The sequence below is a fragment of the Lampris incognitus genome, chromosome 11 (assembly GCF_029633865.1).
Source record: "Lampris incognitus isolate fLamInc1 chromosome 11, fLamInc1.hap2, whole genome shotgun sequence".
In the NCBI taxonomy this organism is placed as follows: Eukaryota; Metazoa; Chordata; class Actinopteri; order Lampriformes; family Lampridae; genus Lampris; species Lampris incognitus.
In genome coordinates, this window is record NC_079221.1 from 1,824,773 (window position 1) to 1,839,214 (window position 14,442).

General features: G+C 49.8%; 1 protein-coding gene across 1 annotated transcript in view; it reads right to left on the minus strand.

Moving 5' to 3' along the window:
* Positions 1-1,792: 1,792 nt before the first annotated feature.
* Positions 1,793-14,442, minus strand: part of zgc:162707 (UPF0524 protein C3orf70 homolog B) — a 17,057-nt gene continuing 4,407 nt past the window's right edge. The window contains exon 2 of the mRNA XM_056290098.1: positions 1,793-2,826. Within this exon, the coding sequence (XP_056146073.1) occupies positions 2,129-2,826 (698 nt within the window). The 3' untranslated portion in view covers positions 1,793-2,128. The remainder of the gene's footprint in view (positions 2,827-14,442) is intronic.

Genomic DNA, 14,442 nt, shown 5'->3' on the forward strand with positions numbered 1-14,442 from the left:
GTGAATACTTCCGTGATACTACCTTACAGCTTGCCAGACAGTAACTTGTTCAATACTGAAAAAAGACTAAAAGTATCTTAACTGACTAAGTCCCTCTTGAGTCTCAAATAGGTCAACAAACCGACTAACAGAGGGGCAGCCCTATGAGCATTACTGAACGTTAAGTAGTTTTTATATATAATATAATATCATTTCCATGACAACATCACAACATGTACCGACACTCTGTTTAGTCCTGCAGTCTACATGTCGAACCTCCAACGAGACATCACCACACAGGACTCTGGAAACAAAAGAGGCGCTGCCGCTGCAAACCCAACCCGCTGCAGCGAGCGTCCACCGGGCACAGGAGGCCTTCCCGGTGGGGCGGTGACCAGGAGAGGAGGCCTCTCCTGGTCACCGCCCCACCGGGCACAGGAGGCCTTCCCGGTGGGGCGGTGACCAGGAGAGGAGGCCTCTCAAAGCGGGGATACAAAAGGTTTTGCGGCGGGACTCGTCCGCGGGCATGGCCTTGGCTGTGCAGTTCGAGGGTTGTCAGTTCTGCAGGGTCTGAGCATCCTTGGCTGATAGCTGTGTCTTCACTGGCAGGTAGGCAGGTTCAGTAGAGCAATGTGCTTATGTGTAGTCCTTGATTGTCAAACAATCTTGTTGGTGACATTAAAGTGCAGACCACTGTGGACCATCCATTTTATTACATACTATGGGGCAGATGTGTCGTTTTGAATTTCCTTTTTAATGAATTTATTTTTTTGCAGGTCAAGGCTGTGTAATACATGAGCTGAACAGCTGATGTGTTTGTGACCTGTGAGAGGTAGGTGACCCTCTCCTTATCGTGTTAAATTACCAGGCTTACTAATGTGCAGTGGGTGGAGGCCGCTGAAAGGCAACGTGCATGCTTATCTGCCCCTCACACCTCATAATGGAACATGACTGTCTGCCTCACTGATGACTGGAGAGCACTGGAAATTACCTAACTGCTTATTTTCATCACGAAATCTCGTTAGTGCCACCTCCACTCACTCATACTGAAGATATATATATATAAACTTAGCAAATAAAGTAAGGAAATGTGTGTTTGGTAGATGATCTCTTTGGTGTAACGATGCTTCTTGGCAGTAAATCTTCTATCAGGCAGCTGATGGGCAGCAGCACCTGGGTACCAGAAGCTCAACACAAGAGTCAATAGCAGCAGCAAGATAAGTTGCTTGGCATTGTCAGAGAAGATCTGGCAAATGTTTCATGGGCACAACCCACATACTCAGCTCTGCTGCTCACCCCACAAAAGCAGGTTCCTTACACATGGGGCGCCATTTAAACGGGAAATAAACAGGCTTTCCTACGGTGTAAGATTTACTGCCAAGAAGCATCGTTACAACAAAGACATCATCTACCAAACACACATTTCCTTACTTTCTGTGCTAAGTTTATATATATATATACACACACACACACACACACACACACACACACACACACACACACACACACACACACACACACACACACACATACATACATACATACACACACACACACACACACACACATACACACACACACACACATATATATATATACATACATACATATATATTTAATCCAGTGAGCCAAGTAAATTCTTTATGAGACAGTACAAGCCTGTTTCATACTATAAGCATCATCAGCTGTCAGTGAATTGATTCATTCATGAGAAATGATTGACAGCTGATGATGCTTATGGCATGAAACAGGCTTGTACTGTCTCATAAAGAATTTACTGGGCTCACTGGATTAAATATATGTATGTATATATATATATATATATATGCATGTGACTGATGGCGTGTTTTCTGTTGCTTATAGAAGATAATGCAGATAGTCATACCATGCGGGGCACGTGAACAGTGGAGAGGCAGTGTGTGGGGAAAGACAGACAGGCTAAACATCGGTATTCCCGACCACCCGTACGAAAGGACGTTCCAACTCATCGCAACCAAGCAAAGCCCCGCCAAGGCTTTAGATGGGGCTTTGTATTGTATCGGTCCACCTAAGATAAATCCTCTCGGTTCGGTCTTTTCTCTCCACAGCGTGCTGCTGTTCTGTAGATGCCCGTCCAGCAGGACGGGCGCCGAGCTGGCGGTGGTTTGTGTCACACAGTTGTTTCAATCTTTTCAATGATTTCTATCACTGACTTTGAGGGAGACAGCAGAGAGCACTCGTCCTGATCCCAGAGACTGCCGGGGCTGGAGTTTCCATCAGTGCTCAATTCGTCATCTTCTTCCTCTTCTTCCTCTTCCTCCTCCGTCTCTTCCTCGCAGGACTCCAGGTAGTGCAGGCCCAGCGCATTGATGCCCGAGTCCTCGGAGCTGGAAGGAGAGGAGCAGTGGTCCATTTTGGGGCCTTTCACCTTGTCGACAGGACTGGGGTGCTTGTGTTCAGTGTAAACTGGTTGGACTGGCTGCACCAGCGCCGGTTGGGTGGGCTGCACGGGCTGAGTCAGCTGCCGGGATCGACTGGGTGGCAGGAGCATCTGAGGGGCAGGAGGCGCCGGTGGGGGAGGGGTGGCTGGATGAGGCGGCTCCGGTAAGGGAGGCGGGGGGCGCTGCACGTAGCACATCTTTCCATTGATGCGTTTGACAACATAGTCGTCCACGAAGAGATCTGCGATGACACAGTACTTGGGTGACTCGAGGTGAGGTGGGGACTGGAAGCAGGGGGCAATTTTGAGGAAGCGCTCTGCCAGAGAGACAGACAGATTGATGGTGTTGCTGTACTCAGTCGCCACAGGAGGTACAGCTGTGCTGGGCAGCTGGCACACACTGGTCATGGGCTGGTAAACATACTTGCCTGCGGGAGAAAAACAAAGAGAAAGACACCATGTAAACCAAATCATTCCTGGACCGCTGAGTTGCTCAAAGGCAGCAGTGATTGAGGCAGAACATGCTGTGGTTAAGTTCTCGGGGTCATTGTGAGATAGCAGGACACCAAGTATCCCCGGTGCCTTGTGTTCCTTCCTGTCTGATGATCCGAACACTAACAAGCAACACAGCCGTTTCTTTTTCAGGTCCGGCTCAGGAATCTGAACAAGAACCCAGTCGTCAACGCTTCTGAAAGAGAGACGTTTAATGGCAAATCCAGCAGGAATGCTGCATGCATTTTATGCAGATTATACTTCATGTTGTGAGTCTGGACTTAAATGTAGAATATTGTTAAACATGTCATAACTACAGGGGACATAAACATTACTGATTACGTGTAATCCCTTGCAAACCTCGGGAGAATGCACATGACGCTGCATAAAACCTCAAAAAGAAGAAGACGAAGAAGAAGAAGATGATGATGATGATGATGATGATGATGATGATATCGTGCAAATGGTTGCATCATGCAACATTTTGTAGAACTTCACAGGTTGTTTTTTAGAAAGTATCTTTGTTTGTTTAAAGAATTATCAAGAAGCGTTTCATCTGTGGCGATCCCCAGCCTCTCGGCAACGGGACCACGAGGAAGCACGGCGGTTGTAGACAAACAGAACAAAACAAAAAGGCCTTCCTCCAAATGTCATTCATTGTTTTCAGCCCACTGCTTCTGCAGCTCAGAGCTGTGGTGCCTGAGCAGTGTAACTCACACGTGTGTTTAACTGGCTCCCTGGAGGGGGGGGGGGCTATGGAAGATGACAGGCCCACCTACGCATGACTTCCTTTCACTTGGTGTCCTTGTCTTTTCTTTTACAGGCTGGGAGACCCAATCAATCGAACCCTGTTATGGGGTTACCCTGAACCCTCTAACCCTGTTCTGAGGTTAACCTGAACCCTCTAACCCTGTTCTGAGGTTAACCTGAACAATCTAACCCTGTTCTGGGGTTAACCTGAACACTCTAACCCTGTTCTGAGGTTACCCTGATCAATCTAACCCTGTTCTGGGGTTAACCTGAACCCTCTAACCCTGTTCTGAGGTTACCCTGATCAATCTAACCCTGTTATGGGGTTAACCTGAACCCTCTAACCCTGTTCTGGGGTTAACCTGAACCCTCTAACCCTGTTCTGAGGTTAACCTGAACACTCTAACCCTGTTCTGAGGTTACCCTGATCAATCGAACCCTGTTCTGAGGTTACCCTGAACAATCGAACCCTGTTCTGGGGTTACCCTGAACACTCTAACCCTGTTCTGGGGTTACCCTGAACAATCTAACCCTGTTCTGAGGTTACCCTGAACAATCGAACCCTGTTCTGGGGTTACCCTGATCAATCGAACCCTGTTCTGAGGTTACCCTGAACCCTCTAACCCTGTTCTGGGGTTACCCTGATCAATCGAACCCTGTTCTGGGGTTACCCTGAACCCTCGAACCCTGTTCTGGGATTACCCTGAACCCTCTAACCCTGTTCTGAGGTTACCCTGAACACTCTAACTCTGTTCTGGGGTCACCCTGAACACAGGCAGAGCGCCACGCAGTGCGAGGTGTTGTTTTGCACCGCTGAATGAGCAAAGGTGAATGTATATCCTGAGTAGGAATGTTTTGCTGCTCATGGAAGGAATCAGACTGGAGGCAGCAGCTGTACACACATCAGCCGTATCACCGTTTCTCGTGTTCAAATCCGTTTCCACTTTGGCTTAGATAGTGAACTTCATCAATAAGTAAAGGCCAGTTTTATTTCACTGTGTCCTTCACAACAAATGCTTACAACCTGCTCATTTATTTCACACTAGAGGACACCTGATCCATGCACGAGCCACCTACACCAGGACGGGCCTGAAGGCCGGTGTTGGCATACTTTGGACACATCATCACAGCACAAAAAGCAAAGGAGGCAATGCCAACAAAGATAAAATGAGGAATGGGGGGGGGGTGGACCGCCGCCCCTTTTCCTCCCCAGTTGTATCCGGCCAATTACCCCACTCTTCCAAGCCGTCCCGGTCTCTGCTCCACCCCCTCTGCTGATCCGGGGAGGGCTGCAGACTACCACATGTCTCCTGCCATACACGTGGAGTCACCAGCCGCTTCTTTTCACCTGACAGAGAGGAGTTTCACCAGCCCCAAGTTCCCCCTCCCCCGCCCCGAACACGTGCCCCCCAACTGACCAGAGGAGGCGCTAGTGCAGCGCCCAGGACACATACCCACATCCGACTTCCCACCCGCAGACACGGCCAAATGTGTCTGTAGGGACGCCCGACCAAGCCGGAGGTAACATGGGGATTCGAACCGGCGATCCCCGTGTTGGTAGGCAACGGAACAGACCGCCACGCCACCCGGACGCCTGGTCAGCAGTCTATTTAATTACTGCGACTCAATGAGGCGGAGTCAGAAGAACAGCAGCTTAGTACAGGTACACACTGCATGAGGGGAGCAACATGCTGCCATCCGCTGTGACGCGTCTTACAGCTTCCAGCACACACACACACACACACACACACACACACACACACACACACACACACACACACACACACACACATACAAACAGACAGACAGGTAAACAGGCAGACAGGCAGACAGACAGGCAGACAGGCAGACAGGCAGCGGTGGATGATTGGAAACGCCATACAAAGCGTTGTTAAACTTTAAAGACACGGGTGTGTGTCGACACGGGGAGCAGACGTGAGGATAAGCGGCGGCGTCTTCAGCTTTCTCCGTCCGTCCCCAGGAGCCGTGTTCCTCATTACTCTCAAGCAATTTCACAGGATCAGTGTTTCTGTCAACCAACGCCGTCCACGGGAATTCCTCGGCTTACTGTGGCCGGCAAGAAAACAATCCTTATGTAAAACAAAATGGAGACCATTTGCTTTCAAATACTTTGTGTAGAGCTATTTGCTCTCAAACATTTTCAGCAAGATGATTGAATTTCAGGTATTCTGAGTTGTGACATTTGCTTTTGAATACACTGTGTGGAACTATTTGCTTTGAGACAGTGTGAGCAAAACTATTTGCTTTCTAATATTTTACTTGTGTCAAGTTATAGCTAGCTGCATATCTAGTTTTGCCTATAAGCCCAGCTAAAGCTTTAATGTCTAAGAGCAGCATGCATGGTTTAAAAAATGAACTGCAATCTCTGGGACAGATGAGCAAATATAAAGCTGGATGGATCATCTCACTCTGTTCCTTTTTGTTGTTGCACCAACTGTACACAGTGAAAACCCAAATGCAAACCGTAACTGGCACAGTGGATAGTGAGGATGCAATTCAGCCAATGTTGATATTCCCATGTTCCCTACTGCTCTGTGTAAATTGTTTGGAGTTCTTGCTCCCTATTCCCAGTGTGTGTGTGTGTGTGTGTGTGTGTGTGTGTGTGTGTGTGTGTGTGTGTGTGTGTGTGTGTGTGTGTGTGTGTGTGTGTGTATGAGAGAGACAGACAGACAGACAGACAGACAGACAGACAGACAGACAGACAAACAGACAGACAGACAGAGGCAGAGGAGGAAAGAGAACGAGAGAGAGAGAGAGAGAAAGAGATTATTTCAGGTGGTCCTGCAAGAAAACCTACACTGATGAGCCAAAACATTATGACCACCTGCCTAATATGCTATTGATCCTCCATGTGCCACCAAAACAGCACCGACCCATCGAGGCATGAATTCTGCAAGACCCCTGAAGGTGTCCTCTGGTATCTGGCGCCAAACCACTAGCAGCAGATCCTTCAAGTCCTGTAAGTTTTGGGGTGGAGCCACTGTTGATCGGACTTGTCGGTCAAGCACATTCCACAGACGCTCAATCGGATTGAGAGCTGGAGAACTTGGAGGCCAGAGCTTGAACACTTCATCATGTTCCTCAAGCCATTCCTGAACAATGTGTGCAGTGTGGCAGGGAGCAATATCCTGCTGAAAGATGCCACTGTCATCAGGGAATACTGTTACCATGAAGGGGTGTATCTGGTCTGCAACGATGTTTAGGTAGATGGCACATGTCAAATTGATGTCCACATGAATGGCTGGACCTAGGGTTTCCCAACAGAACATTACCCAGAGCATCACACTGTCTCCACCGGCTGGTCGTCTTCCCACAGTGCATCCTGGTGCCACCACTTCCCCTGGTAAATGGCGCACACGTACACAGCCATCCACATGATGTAAAAGAAAATGGGACTCATCGGACCAGGTCACATTCTTCCACTGCTCCAAGGTCCAGTTCTGACACTCACATGCCCATTGTGGGCGCTTTTGAGGGTGGACAGGGGTCATCATGGGCACTCTGACCAGTCTGTGGCTATGCAGCCCCATACGCAGCAGGGTGCAATGTGATGCACTGTTTTGTGACACATTCCTCCCATAACCACCATTAAAATTTTCTGTGACTTGTGCCACAGATCTTCTGTCAATTTGGACCAGATGAGATAGTCTTCGTTTCCCTCGTGTGTCGATGAGCCATGGGTGCCCAACACCCTGTTGCTGGTTTGTGGTTTGTCCCTCCTCGGACCACGGTCGGTAGGTACTCATCACTGCTGACCAGCAGCACCCGACAAACCTTGTGGTTTCAAAGATGCTCTGACCCAGTCGTCTGGCCGTAATAATTTGGCCCTTGTCAAAGCTGCTCAGGTCTGTACTCCTGCCCATGTCTCCTGCATCCAACATGTTGACTACCAGAGCTGATTGTTCGTTTACCATCTAATCTAATATAAATAATAAATCAATCTCATATAGCGCTTTGCTAGTACTCAAAGTCGCTTTACAATAAATGGAGTGAAACAAGACGACAGATGAACATAACACAGACATACAGGGGTGGATGGGAAGGGGGGCTACGAGAGGGAGAAGCGACAGCCACACACGACGCCAGCAGTACTCTCCGACTTGGACAGATATAAAGGGTAAGAAAAACAAACATAATAAATCACAGATGCAGGTCAAGCACTCAGTCCCCAGCCTGCCCCAGACCAAGGGTGTATGAGCGGATGGGGGGGGGGGGGCACGAGAAGGCAATGGAGAAAAGGTGTGTCTTGAGACGGGATTGGGAGAGTGGGAGGGATTCTGAGTCTCTAATGATTTGGGGAAGTGAGTTCCAGAGCCTGGGAGCTGCTCTGGAGAAGCCTCGGTCACCAAAGCCACAGAGGTTGGACCTGGGGGTAGAGAGAAGGGAGGCTGAGGTGGATCTGAGGGATTGAGAGGGTTGGTAGGGGGAGAGGAGATCGGTGAGGTATGGGGGAGCCAGTTTGTGAAGGGCTTTATAAGTAAGAACCAGGATTTTGTAATTGATCCGGTGGGAGATGGGTAGCCAGTGGAGGTCTTGTGGGACTGGGGTGATGTGGTGCCAGGATTTGGTGAAAGTTAAAAGTCGGGCGGATGCGTTCTGGACCAATTGGAGTCTCTTGATAGAGCTAGCACTGATGCCATAGAGGAGTGAGTTGCAGTAATCAAGGTGGGAGGAAATGAAGGCATGGGTCAGTATCTCAGTAGCAGGGCGTGTGAGATGATCTCATTTTTTGCAATGTTGCGAAGGTGGTAGAAGGAGGATTTGACCATTTGGCGGATATGTGGTTCAAGGGAGAGGGTGGGATCAAGGATCACACCAAGGCTGTGTGCCTGGGGGGAAGGGGAGACAGTAGTGCCATCGATGGTGAGTGCAAGGTTGTTGATTTGGCTCAGAGTGGACTTGGAGCCAATGAAGAGGAGTTCAGTTTTGTCACTGTTGAGTTTGAGAAGGTTTTGCTGCATCCAGACTTTAACTGCAGACAGACAGGAGTCGATGTGAGAGAGGGGTGGATTGTGAGGGGATTTGGTGCTGAGGTATATCTGGGTGTCATCAGCATAACAGTGGAAGTCCAAGTTGAAATGGCGGAGAATTTGACCAAGAGGGATCAAGAGGGAAGATGTAGATGATGAAAAGGAGTGGGCCGAGTACAGAACCTTGCGGAACACCTTGTGTGACTGTGGATGGAACACAGGAGTGGTTGTGAAGTGAGATGAAGTGTGACCTGTTGGAGAGTTAGGACTGGAGCCAGCTGAGTACGGTGCCTTCAATACCGACATCTTTCAATCTGGTGAGCAGGATGTTGTGGCTCACAGTATCAAAGGCTGAACTCAGGTCGAGGAAGATGAGGATGTTAAGGGCTCCAGTATCAGCAGAGGTGAGGAGGTCATTAAGTACTTTAAGGAGTGCAGTTTCAGTGCTGTGGAGTGGGCAAAAACCAGACTGGAGGGGTTCGAGTAGGTTGTTGGAGTGTAGGTAGGTTTGGAGTTGTGTGGCGACAATGCGTTCCAGGGTTTTAGAGAGGAAGGGGAGATTGGAAATTGGCCGGTAGTGGTTGAGGCAGGATGGATCAAGACCGTGTTTCTTGAGAATTGGGGTGACAGCTGCAGTTTTGTAGGCAGAGGGGACAATTCCATGGGACACTGAGGAATTGAAAAGGTTAGTGAGGTAGGGGCATAGGGCAGGGAGGCATTTCTTAAGTAGGGGGGTGGGGAGGGGATCAAGGGAGCAGGTTGTGGATTTTGATGAGCTGATGAGTTCAGAGATAGTGGTAGGGGCAACTGGAACAAACCGGGAAGGCGGCGATCAGGGGGAGGGGTAGGGAGGTCAAGGGGAATGGGGAGAAGAGGGGCCGGAGTAGGTGCTGCTGAGTCAGACGCAGGGGACAGTGATTTGTTGATAGCGGCAATTTTGTCTGCAAAAAAATTGGAGAAATGAGTTGCATTGTTCAGCAGTAGAGTTGGAGAGGGCATCGGCACGGGGCTTGAGGAGGTTGTTTACAGTGGAGAAGAGGGTGCCGGGGTTGTGGTTGGAATCATTAATGATGGTGGAAAAATAGGCAGACTTGGCAGCGGTGAGGGCATCTTTGTAGGCAGTGAGGTGGAGGTTGTGGGCTTCTTGATGTACAGTGAGAGATGTTTTCTTGTCAAGTCATTCCAGTTGGCAGGCAGTCTGTTTCATTGTGCGGAGCTCAGGTGTGAACCAGGGTGCAGAGGTGTTGCAGGAGACTGTTTTTGTTTTGAGAGGGGCCAGTGTGTTGAGGGAGGCAGACAGGGTGGCGTTGAGGTGATTGGTGAGATCATCAGGTGAGGTAGAGGCTGGTTCCAGGGGGAGAGCAGAGGCGAGCAGATCGGAGAGTTGGAGGGGGTCAATAGGTTTAGTATTGCGGAATGTTATTTCTCTGAGGAGGTGTGGCCGAGGAGTTGGGGATGGAATAGTGAACTGGATGAGATTATGGTCTGACAGAGGAAATGGGGATGGATGTATGTTGTGTATAGGTAGATTGACTGAGCAGACCAGGTCAAGGATATGGCCTTTGACATGGGTGGGGAAAGTGACGTGCTGGGTGAGGCTGAAATTGTCCAATAGAGTGATGAATTCTGATGCAAACTTACAGTGTGGATGTTAAAATCACCAAGCAGTAGTAAGTGTGAGGAGAGAGATGAGGCTATTGTGAGGAGTTCAGAGAGGTCAGACAGGAAAGGTGGATTTGGTGTGGGTGGCCGGTAGTTGAGAATGACAGCCATTGAGCAGGTTTTAAAAGCGAGGAATTCAAATGATGAGACGATGGGGAGTGAGAGCTCAGTGGTCCTGAAATTCTGATTGAATAAAACAGCAAGACCACCTCGACGATGGGAGGGACGGGGTCTGCAGATGTAGCCAAAACCAGGGTGGGATGCTTCGTTGAGGGAGAAAAGGTCGCCAGGTTATTGTCAGATTTCAGTGAGCAGGAGAAAGTCTAATGAAGTGATAGTTTCATGTAGGATAAGGGCTTTGTTATTTAGTGATCGGGTGTTAAAGAGGCAAGGTTGATGGAATGAGAGGGCAACGTAGTGGGGGCATGCTGGAGAGGTCTGGGGTTGTCCAGGTTAGCAGTGCGGGGGGGTGCAGTGGAGGGGGGGCGGTGGGAGCATAGGGTTTGGATGTGGGATATCGTATCGGGGTTAATGGAAGGATGTAGATGACCGGAGTGTCTGGGGCCGCGATGAAGATAATGGCGGCAGTGGAGGACGCCAGCAGACAGAGCGGAGGTGCGTGCAACAGAGGATAGCCGGTAGTTTTTGTTGAGGGACAGGAGTTCATTAGGAGAGTAGTGTAAGGGAGGAGGAGGGAAGCTAATAAAAAGGGAAACCAGGGTATTCTCTGTAGTCGTAATCTGTAATCTGTAATCTGTTTCCTGCCCTCTTTTCTCCATTTGCCTGTCTTCTCCATCTCCCATGTGCAGGCCTGGGCCTGGGGCCGGCCGATGGCCAATGACGAGAGAGCCTGGTTGAATGCGAGAGCCAGTCTCTGTGAATAATGCAGAACACCGTCCATCTCCCCCTCTTTCAGAGCTCGACGTCACCCTTCTGGATACGTTCGCGGTCGACAATACGCTGGAGGACGGGATGGAGCATGGAGTCAAAATGAACAGGCACGGCCGCCTGACTCAGCCAACATCATCACACATCGTCACTGTGTCGTTATAAAGCAGTGTTGCTCAGTGGGACTGGAGAGCTGGTCATCACCACACCCTCCAGCTTCCTTATTCCATTAGTGTGCATGTGTGAGCCAAAGCTCGCCACTGCTTGTCCAAACAGAGTCCTACGTACGTGGTCGATCCATTTCAAGGTTGGACTGAAATTGAAACACACATTTTCTAACATCACTTATGATGGTAATCATCGTGCCTTTTGTACCGTTTACTATCGGATCAACTCATCAAAACATGAAACATGAAAAGTGTGGCCTAGACCATTCCCTCGCTGTTCTTACAGTTCTTCAGACAGCTGAGAACCGCTATGGAGGAAGATATTTTAAAAAAAAACACACAAATAATTCTTGTTGAATATTTTATTATGTTTTTAGACATGAGAAGTGAGTCTGGTCTAAATGAAACACACCGAACAGCATTGTGGTAAAACAGGTTTGGAAGGCACCAGTTATTGCAGCAGATTCTTCTCGTCGTGCCTCACCACAGCTGCTAGACCCATGTGGCCGGCCGGGGACATTGTCCACACAAACTTCCGCTGCTCTTTGTGTTTAAATCTGTCTAACAAAGGCAGGGTGATCCCTGCCTTTGTTAGACAGATTTAAACAGAGTGCACAGAGGAAAGCAGGCTTCAGATATGGACTGGTTGACCCAGCATCAAGAGCAACTCCTTTCCTGTTGCCTCTCATGGACCCATGGCTGCGGCTGATCCTTGTGGCTAGCTTACCATCTGCAGTTGTGTCTTTGTATCCCCAAAGTGAACACGTGATTTTTCACAGATCCCATTAAAAGCACTCCTTTCCATCTGCATATTGAATATAAAGCTTCGGGGGGCAGGAGGGGGGGGGGTATTCCTTCCAATCGGTGACTGCCGAGGCTTTTAAACAGTAGAATGGACTTGCAAAAAGTTTGCATGAGCCATGATGTTTCGCAGGGCACGTCCTCTGTGTGGCGTTTGCACGTTCTCCCCATGTCGGCGTGGGTTTCCTCCCACAGTCCAAAGACATAGGTCAGGTGAATCGGCCACACTGCACATTGTCCCTAGGTGTGTGTGTGTGTGTGTGTGTGTGTGTGTGTGTGTGTGTGTGTGTGTGTGTGTGTGTGTGTGTGTGAGCCTTGTGATGGACTGGAGGCCTGTCCAGGGTGTCTCCCCACCTGCCACCCAATGTCTGCTGGGACAGGCTCCAGCATCCTGCGACCCCAACTGGGATAAGCGGTTCGGATGGTGGAGGGATGGATGATGGTTTGCCCTCAGTTTTAGGAGGTCCGTGGTTGAAGCACTGTTTCCCAAGTAAAACGAATCAATCAGAAACTCTCCCCTCAGGCCCGTGCTTGATCCTGCATTGACACTTGAATAACAGTGGAAAACTTTCTCTCGATTCAGCAGTGTGGCAAACTTTGAATCCATCAACTGATGAATTCATCAATGAATCCATCAAAACACATACTGATGTAAGACATGGACGCTCCCCTGGTCTCGAGTCGCGAGCAACGACTACACCGTCTGTCGCAGATGCTGCACGGTGGCTTGAGAAGACGAGAAAGGCGAAGACCCCACTTTCATGCCTCTATTACAGAGAAGCATCCATTAAAAAGCAGAACATTTGAGATGAGGGACTAGCAGCTGCCTGATAGGCCCGCTGAGGACTGGTTTGAGGTCTCTGCGTTCTCTCATCGCTGCACGCCTGGTAACTGTAATCAGTCAGACAAGGATAGGAAGAAAAACAGTCAGCCCAGGTGGTTGTAGCACTGCTGTGAGCGAAAGCTCTCAGCAGACATGACATATTGGCGGTGACACTAAACACAGCTAATTACTGCTAATGACAGAGGCTTGGGCTGGTGTGTCACCAGCTGGGAGCAGTGCCTCCACCTGCACCTCCACCGAGCTACACGTTCCCTGTCTTCCTCAAACAAGCGTTTCAGCAGAGCCGCGGTGAAACGTGAAATAATGAAGGCCTGTTGTTGTGTGAAAAGCTGCTGCAGCTGCTGCTGCTGCCGCCGCCGCCGCCGCCGCCAGCGCCGCCGGCAGAGCTGAGCATAGCCTTCCCACGGCACAGAGCCGCTGAGAAAAACAATGAAAATTAACATCTTTAATTTGCAGCGGCACAAAGGAGATAGGAAAAGCCAGGGTGTAAGTCACATTCATTTCCTCCAAATCTTTTCACCGCCTGTAAAACCCACACAGATAAGATAATGGCTTTAAAAAAACTGGTTTTGAGAATGGAAATGCTGAGCGCTGAAGAGAAATGGAAATGCTGAACGCTGATGCCCACCCAGACCTTACTTGCATGTTTTCAACTGACCGTTTACATTTGTTTTGCTCGAAATCCCATTAAAAATTTAATTAAAAGACGGCGGTCTACCACAGCTCCCTGCAGGGGGTCCAGAAATATCAGCTTCCAAAACAAGTCTGCAGTCCAAGTCACCGGTTCAGCCATGATCCAAGAGAATGTGTGAGGAAAGGAGTCTTGATAATGTTTCCATGTCCTCCTCACAGTGGTATGATGCATTAATGGAGCAGAGGTGGTTGAGGGGGGCAGAGGTGGTATAGAGGAGCAGGAGTGGTTTAGGGGAGCAGAGGTGGTTGAGGGGAGCAGAGGTGGTTGAGGGGAGTAGAGGTGGTATAGAGGAGCAGGAGTGGTTTAGGGGAGCAGAGCTGGTTGAGGGGGGCAGAGGTGGTATAGAGGAGCAGGAGTGGTTTAGGGGAGCAGAGGTGGTTGAGGGGAGCAGAGCTGGTTGAGGGGGGCAGAGGTGGTATAGAGGAGCAGGAGTGGTTTAGGGGAGCAGAGCTGGTTGAGGGGGGCAGAGGTGGTATAGAGGAGCAGGAGTGGTTTAGGGGAGCAGGGGTGGTTGAGGGGAGCAGAGGCGGTTGAGGGGAGCAGAGGTGGTTGAGAGGAGCAGAGGTGGTTGAGGGGAGTAGAGGTGGTTGAGGGGAGCAGAGGTGGTTGAGGGGAGCAGGGGTGGTTGAGGGGAGCAGAGGTGGTTGAGAGGAGCAGAGGTGGTTGAGGGGAGCAGAGGTGGTTGAGGGGAGCAGAGGCAGTTGAGGGGAGCAGGGGTGGTTGAGGGGAGCAGAGGTGGTTGAGTGGTTGAGAGG